This window comes from Syngnathus leptorhynchus, chromosome 1 (assembly GCF_054491065.1).
Source record: "Syngnathus leptorhynchus isolate UIUO chromosome 1, UIUO_Slep, whole genome shotgun sequence".
Lineage (NCBI taxonomy): Eukaryota > Metazoa > Chordata > Actinopteri > Syngnathiformes > Syngnathidae > Syngnathus > Syngnathus leptorhynchus.
In genome coordinates, this window is record NC_141195.1 from 24,960,543 (window position 1) to 24,967,510 (window position 6,968).

At 48.2% G+C, this 6,968-nt stretch overlaps 2 protein-coding genes across 2 annotated transcripts; both read left to right on the forward strand.

Annotated features, from left to right (window-relative positions):
- The first annotated feature begins 942 nt into the window (after positions 1–942).
- mylz3 (myosin, light polypeptide 3, skeletal muscle) lies at positions 943–2,955 on the forward strand. The gene is made up of 6 exons (XM_085916609.1): positions 943–1,059; positions 1,222–1,249; positions 1,873–2,016; positions 2,096–2,266; positions 2,340–2,417; positions 2,492–2,955. Exons 1-6 carry the CDS (start codon positions 1,057–1,059, stop codon positions 2,518–2,520), a joined length of 453 nt encoding a protein of 150 aa, XP_085772735.1. The 5' UTR covers positions 943–1,056; the 3' UTR covers positions 2,521–2,955.
- A 594-nt stretch (positions 2,956–3,549) lies between these two features.
- acadl (acyl-CoA dehydrogenase long chain) lies at positions 3,550–6,924 on the forward strand. The gene is made up of 10 exons (XM_085914824.1): positions 3,550–3,835; positions 4,361–4,669; positions 4,755–4,919; positions 5,028–5,094; positions 5,187–5,351; positions 5,411–5,512; positions 5,576–5,689; positions 5,755–5,882; positions 5,953–6,039; positions 6,135–6,924. Exons 1-10 carry the CDS (start codon positions 3,747–3,749, stop codon positions 6,226–6,228), a joined length of 1,320 nt encoding a protein of 439 aa, XP_085770950.1. The 5' UTR covers positions 3,550–3,746; the 3' UTR covers positions 6,229–6,924.
- The last annotated feature ends 44 nt before the right edge of the window (positions 6,925–6,968 follow it).

The following is a 6,968-nucleotide window of genomic DNA, read 5'->3' on the forward strand; positions in this document are numbered from 1 at the left end:
GGTCAAATTTTAGATAATAAGGAGCGCGTGAACTCTTTGGTCGGAGAGTGAAAACACTTTCATCCAAGATCCTTGTCAGCCATTGGATCAAGTCTTGTATGTGGCTCGTCCAGCGTAACATATACAGTCTGGCTCCGCAACTCTCCTTTCCAAATAAGGCTCACACTTTAGACGCCCCATACGCCACAGCGCGACACAATGCCACCGCTCCTTTTTTTAATCCTCGGGTCGGAGGGGTGCGTGTCGGAGAAGCAACAGGAGACTTTGCCCCCTTCCATCCAAGAAACCAAACACCTCAGGCAGGAAGGGTTAAAAATAGCGCTCATCTGTGCAGGGGCGTGTCCTAACTGGGTTCATACAAACACGCTGATCTTTAGGTCGCTCATGTACGTTGGCGACGCATCATCGTGTTTGTTTTCCCCACTCAATCCCGTGCCAACTTTCAGGGCCTTGATTTTAAAGAATGTGAAAAAGATTGGCGACATCACCCGCAGCGGCGAACGGGTGACTTGTCAGCACCACGGAGAGCGCTGACGGCGGTGACGGAAACCGCCGCCAGCCGCTCGACTCAATTATTGCCGCTGCGTGAACACGTTGGCCGTATCGCTCCGACTAAATGACGTGAACGTAAGCTTCAACCGGAATCATCGGTGTGGTCGTAATTCACTGTAAGAAGAGGAGCCATCGATCTCCCGGAGGTTCATAAAAGGTGTAAACGATCCGGCCGGGCCTCGCTCGGCTTTCGTAAATTCTCTTTGAAAGGAGATAAACCAGTCAAGATTTTTGTACTTTGAAAAATGCTTTTCAATATTAAGGCTCGATGTCTCGAGCCTAAAAATAGCCCCGCCCCCTTCTGCCACGGCGTCCTAACCTCTCTGTTTGCCCTAAGAAAGTTAAAGATGTCCCAGCGTGTCATCCGAAGCGCCTCATTAGCATGTGTGACATCACGCGCCCGGAATACATAAGAGGGCCCTCCAAGCAAGGCTCAGGACCACTCTGTCTCGGGACTTTGGCCTCTTTTTTGCTTTCCTTCTCCTGCAGCTCCAGCTCTCCAACATGGTGTGTAACTCACTTTTCCAAGCATTTTTTGCAGAAGAAATTGAACATTTCTTGACGGTGGCGTGGAAAATGTAGTCAGTTGATTTTATGAATTGAATATCAAGTGCTATTTGTGTTCTCATTTTTTTTCTGTGTCTTTTTGTATGTGAATTTCCATCGTAGACTGAGTTCACAGCGGATCAAATTGAGGGTAAGTGGAAAAAGATGGTCCACTCGCCGTTCGTAAAGTTAATTACGTCCTTTGTTGTTCACGAGTCGGCGGATGTCGCGCTCCCCATTAACTGTCATCTGCTCCAGTTGCCATGGGAATGTTAGTTATGTCTATTTCGGGGGCCGACCCGGCCGCTCCCTTGCGAGCCGCTGTTAACACCCCGGGTCAAGGTTTCGCATCCTGACTTGATGAGCAAGGTCACCTTACAGTCAGGAATCTAAATTGTGATCCTCGCCGCCGCTTTCATTTCATGCTTTTTTTCTGGCCTTAGATTTCGCTACTGGCATCTTGAAATCCACTGTCAGCATTTTAAGTCGCCATGTCTCTATATGGCAACAGTTGGGGAGGGGGGGGGTATCGGTTTGCAACCCCCCCCCCTCGGGTAGCTATGGCTTAGTGCGTTGGTGTGCGCTACAGCTGTCGCGACCCCTGCTAGTTGCAAAATAACACGAAAGCGTCACCCATCTCCACGGTCCAAAATAGATCTTAGCCAGCGAGCATAGTGCCACATAGCTGCAAACATTGATGTCAAGTTTTTATTTTTTTTTTTAAATTGGAAACGCAGCGGGTGTAAAAACATCCTCATGTTCTCTCCTGCTCAGACTTCAAGGAGGCCTTCGGTCTCTTCGACAGAATCGGTGACAGCCAAGTGGCCTACAACCAGGTGTCCGACATCATGCGCGCTCTGGGCCAGAACCCCACCAACAAGGAGGTCATCAAGATCTTGGGCAACCCCACCGCAGAAGGTAAAAGCTCGTTCGCTCGGCGAGGCCCGGCCCGGCCGTGCCGTGCGTACTCAGCGCTTGCTTGTGACGTCACCCGCAGAAATGGCCAACAAGAGGATCAACTTCGACGCCTTCCTGCCCATGCTGAAACAGGTGGACGCTCTGACCAAGGGCACCTACGACGACTACGTCGAGGGTCTGCGCGTCTTCGACAAGGAGGGCAACGGCACCGTCATGGGTGCCGAGCTGCGCATCGTCCTGTCCACCCTGGGTGAGTCCCGCCTCCAGCCGAGGCAAAGTCGCGGGAAGGCCGTTTGTGACCGGCGCCGCTTGTCGCTCAACAGGAGAGAAGATGAACGAGACCGAGATCGAAGCCCTCATGGCCGGCCAGGAGGATGAGAACGGCAGTGTGCACTATGAGGGTAGGTTTATCACGCACGGCGCGGACCGCGTGGTTTTCCTCGGACTCACGCCGCTCTCCTCGTTTGATTGGCAGCTTTCGTCAAGCACATCATGTCTGTGTAAGGAGCGCGCAGCAGGAGCGTGTTCAGGACATGGCACAAGACCAACAAGAAAAGACAAGGACTTTGTTCAAGGGATGTGGAAGAGAAGCCAACTTGTTTGATTTTGTTTTTCTTTACCGTTTCCACCCTCCTCTCTCGGGACATCCCCTTTCCATTGTAGACCACATCATTCGCATCCCCCACGGGGGCGCGTCTCCACTCGCCTGCCGCATGAGGTGAGGAAACGGGGGAGCAGGGGTGACCGCTCATCAAGTGAGGGATCCATCCCTCCCTTCCCACCGCCACCTCATTCAGTCGAGCCATCACTGGCCCAGTAGTGCCAAAGGTCCTGGAGAAAAGCAGTGGAGTGAGCGCCAAAGTCTCCCACCTCCCCCGAAAGCCGTTATTTATTTTTATTCTGTTCACTGCGGAATAAATTTTTCCAAAGTACATCCCAGCTCGGGCTGTTTTTCTTCTTTCATTCGCGCTTCCAGAGCTACAAATGAAATGCACTAAATTCAGATTGAACAGATTTAACACCCTCGATTTGCTTTTGCGGGCCATGAGAAGTGACGTAACGGGGCGGATCAGGCCCCCCGGCCTCCAGTTTGACAAGAATGGCTCACTCTGGTGGCTTATGTATGAGAATCACAGACTTATACACCCATCTGTCCATTTACAACACAAATACTATAAAATATGATCATGAAAATATCTTTAAAATTCACATCAAATTAGGTTTATATTGAACGGGAAAGTCCTTGGGTACGCTAAAAGAAAAACATACCATTTTTACATGCAATCATTTTAATTCAATCATTTGTTAAGTGCAAACAATGATTTTTTTTATGGTAAGTTGAACGTAGTGACAACCTTTAACACGAAGACAAAATGAGAAAAACTCGAGAGAGTTTGTAGCCACCAAGAAGTACGTGACGTTATCGTTAGAGTAACCGGGTAGTGATGCAATGCCAACTTTAAACCAGTAGAGGGCAGAGTTGACTTTAGAAGCCAAGATCTGTACTCGTTTATCAGAAGAAGAAAATGGCAGTCACCGCCGACTTCGAGGCGTATAACAGTCCCATTAAGTTGTCTTTTACATTTTTTCATTTCGTTTCATTTTTGGTTGCAATAGAGGCGAAAGCGAGGAAAAAAAGGGAGAAAACATAACGTACATTCATTTGTAAAACAGCTTTATTGTCATTTATGATTTGATTTGTTTCTAACTTTATCGCTAACTTTTTGACGATGTTTGTTCGAAATACATTGAAATTATTTCGTTGTGACTTGAAACGAATCTCCCTGTCACGACGGATTCAGCCTTCGGCTGCAGCAAGGTAAATGTTGAATTTTTCTACCCGTTTCTTTCGACTTTTCAACTATGTCAATACAAAAGTGCGCTTACAGGTGCTCAACCTGTTACAGTACATTAGTTTTGTAGCCATTGCTTCTTAACTTCATGTTTTTCAATAGGTTTTCTTTTACTTTTGTCGCAGCGACCTTTCACACACTTTCCGAGCACTTGAGCTATGATTTGGTCGACCTATGATTAAAAGTCATTTATTTTAAGACCCCATTTTCTACACGCTCGAGCCTATCTATAATGAACTAAAATAACAATGTTTTATCATTATTCTGTGTAGCACTTCAAAAATACTGTTGACTAGCATAAACCACACTATATACTGTAATGTCCTCCTATATGGAGTATATGGAAAAAAAATGGTCTTAGTTGTCAGACCTGAATGGCTAGACGATAAGTTACAAAACCCTGCAAATACCATCAAGTGTTACCAGTCTACGCTTATATGTCTGAAGAAAGCAAATTTATTTTCATTTCGATACCGGATTCTTCCATCCAGATGGCAGCACGACGATGCCCGAGAACCGGCCCCCTCCTCTCGCCCAGAGACGTCCAAAGCAAAGAACATGATGGACATCGGGACTCGGCGCATTTTCAACGAGGACCACGACCTCTTCAGGCAGAGCGTGCGCCGCTTTTTCCAAGAGGAAGTCGTGCCGCATCACACGGAGTGGGAGAAAGCCGGCCAGGTGAGCAGGGAGGTGTGGGAAAAGGCCGGCGAGCAAGGCCTGCTGGGAGTTATGGCACCAGAGGAGTGCGGCGGCATTGGCGGGGACCTGTTGTCAGCTGCGGTCACGTGGGAGGAACAGTGAGAGGAACAAAACAAAAAACAACATCTGATCAAAATGAAATTTGCTTTCTCATATGCCCTTCTCTTTGTTTTCATTCACCAGAATGTACTCAAACTGTTCAGGACCAGGTTTTGCGCTTCACTCCGACATTGTCATGCCCTACATCATCAACTACGGTACCAAGGAGCAAATTGAACGCTTCATTCCCAAGATGGTTGCCGGAAAATGCATTTGCGCCATCGCCATGACCGAACCCGGAGCGGGCAGGTTGGGACTCTTTTGGTTTCGTCATTCTAGAGGGAGCTTGCATGTTATTTTATTTTTTTTACGCATGCCACACTTTCTCTGGCAAAATGGCTTTCATGACCTTTTCAGCGACCTTCAAGGTGTGCGGACATACGCCAAGCGCGACGGCAGCGATTGGATCTTGAATGGCAACAAGGTACGAAGAAATACATTTTAGAAATGTTTCTTCTTCATTCAGGCTGTGGAATTTGGCAAATCATTTCCATCCTAATGGTTGACAAACCGCAGGTGTTCATCACCAACGGTTGGATGGCCGACCTGGTGGTGGCGGTGGCCGTGACGGACCGCCAGGCCAAGACGGCCGCCCACGGCATCAGTCTCTTTCTTGTGGAGGATGGCATGAGTGGCTTCCACAAAGGGCGCAAGTTGGAAAAAATTGGCCTGAAGGCACAGGTACGCTCGCATTTGATGACGTTTGTTATCCTGCCGTTACCTCTCATCATCTTCCAAAGGACACGGCCGAACTTTTTTTTGAGGACGTGCGACTCCCGGCAGATGCGCTGTTGGGCGGCCTCAACAACGGTTTCTACTACTTGATGAACGAGCTGCCGCAGGCAAGTGTGCTCTCTGTCCCCCCCCCCCCGAAATCAGCTTCACGTAACGCCATCTGTGATCAGGAGCGTCTGGTTATCGCCGTCATGGCCATGGCGAGCTGCGAGTTCATGTTTGAGGAAACCAGGAGCTACGTCATGCAGAGGAAAGCATTCGGAAAGACAATCGCTCACCTGCAGGTGGGTGACGTGGCGTTTTTGGGATTTGAATTTTGGGACGTCTTAAGTGACTTTGTTCCGCACAGACCGTTCAGCACAACCTGGCCGAGCTAAAGACGGAAATCTGCGTGGGCCGCGCGTTCGTCGACAGCTGCCTCCAGCTCCACGTGGAGAAACGGCTGGACCCCGCAACGGCTTCCATGGCCAAGTACTGGTGAGAGCGCTGGCTGGTCGGTCTCCTCTCCCGTGCGTGGAGCGCCACTCTTAGCGTTGTCTCCGTCCAGGGCGTCTGAGCTGCAGAACAAGGTGGCCACGCGGTGCCTGCAGCTCCACGGTGGCTGGGGCTACATGTGGGAGTACCCCATTGCTAAGTAAGACCTCACCACACCTTACGACATCCGCAATCGCCGCTGAGCACGTGCAGGACGCTGGACAGCTTCCTGATTTGTGCCTTTGTCATTTACAGGGCATTTGTGGATTCTCGCATTCAGCCCATCTACGGAGGAACGAATGAGATCATGAAAGAGCTCATCGCGCGGAGCATCGTCGGCCACAAATGAGACCTGTGCTCACCCTGTTGAGGACTCAAGGTGTTTTTTGATTATGGAATCAGATATTATGACACAATCTTCAGAAAGCAGAACAGGGCCAATTCTGTTTTGAAAACAAAATAATTTAAAAAAAAAAAATGGAATTTTTTGGTTACTCATCTCACCAATACACTGTCAGGCAAACTCATTTAGTCAACTTGGACTTCTATACATTATTATTGTTTTACTTTATATCATGAAATGTACTGGAAAGGCCGTTATATTGAATAATCTTGAATTAGTGTCTTCCGTTCTGTTTGAATAATATTCAATGAAAGTTCTGTAAAACAATCTGCAATTACTAACTTATTTTAATCATCACGGTGACGGTGCTGCCAAAGAATGCAAACCAACCGATTAACTTGATCAATCAACTCAACAAGCATATTTTCCAGGAGACTTGCAATTTTTAATTCTACCACAAGGTAGCAGCAGAATCACGGGCAAACTGAAAAGACCAAGCCTTCATTTCAAAATGCAAAAATATTGTATCTCTTTTTGTGTAGCAATAATGTGTTGGCCACTTGTGTTTTGTTTGAAGATGATATTTTTGCAAATGCCATTTCGCTCTCCTGCGCTTGGCGTCTTCCCTTCCCTTCCGTTCCCTCGGCAACAGCCACACCCTGATGCTTGAGCACCACTTGGCACCTGCTGACTGCTTGGTGCAAGAGTGGATTTCGCTTTTGCTCCCTTTGTGGTCATTGGCACAT

Bases quoted from the DNA above. Each gene is read 5' to 3' on its own strand.
- mylz3 (XM_085916609.1), top strand. The intron at 2,017-2,095 runs GTAAAAGCTCGT...CGTCACCCGCAG, and splicing joins GGGCAACCCCACCGCAGAAG to AAATGGCCAACAAGAGGATC. The intron at 2,418-2,491 runs GTAGGTTTATCA...TTTGATTGGCAG, and splicing joins CGGCAGTGTGCACTATGAGG to CTTTCGTCAAGCACATCATG.
- acadl (XM_085914824.1), top strand. From the start codon at position 3,747: ATGTTTGTTCGAAATACATTGAAATTATTTCGTTGTGACTTGAAACGA. The intron at 3,836-4,360 runs GTAAATGTTGAA...TCTTCCATCCAG, and splicing joins CAGCCTTCGGCTGCAGCAAG to ATGGCAGCACGACGATGCCC. The intron at 5,513-5,575 runs GCAAGTGTGCTC...ATCTGTGATCAG, and splicing joins TGATGAACGAGCTGCCGCAG to GAGCGTCTGGTTATCGCCGT.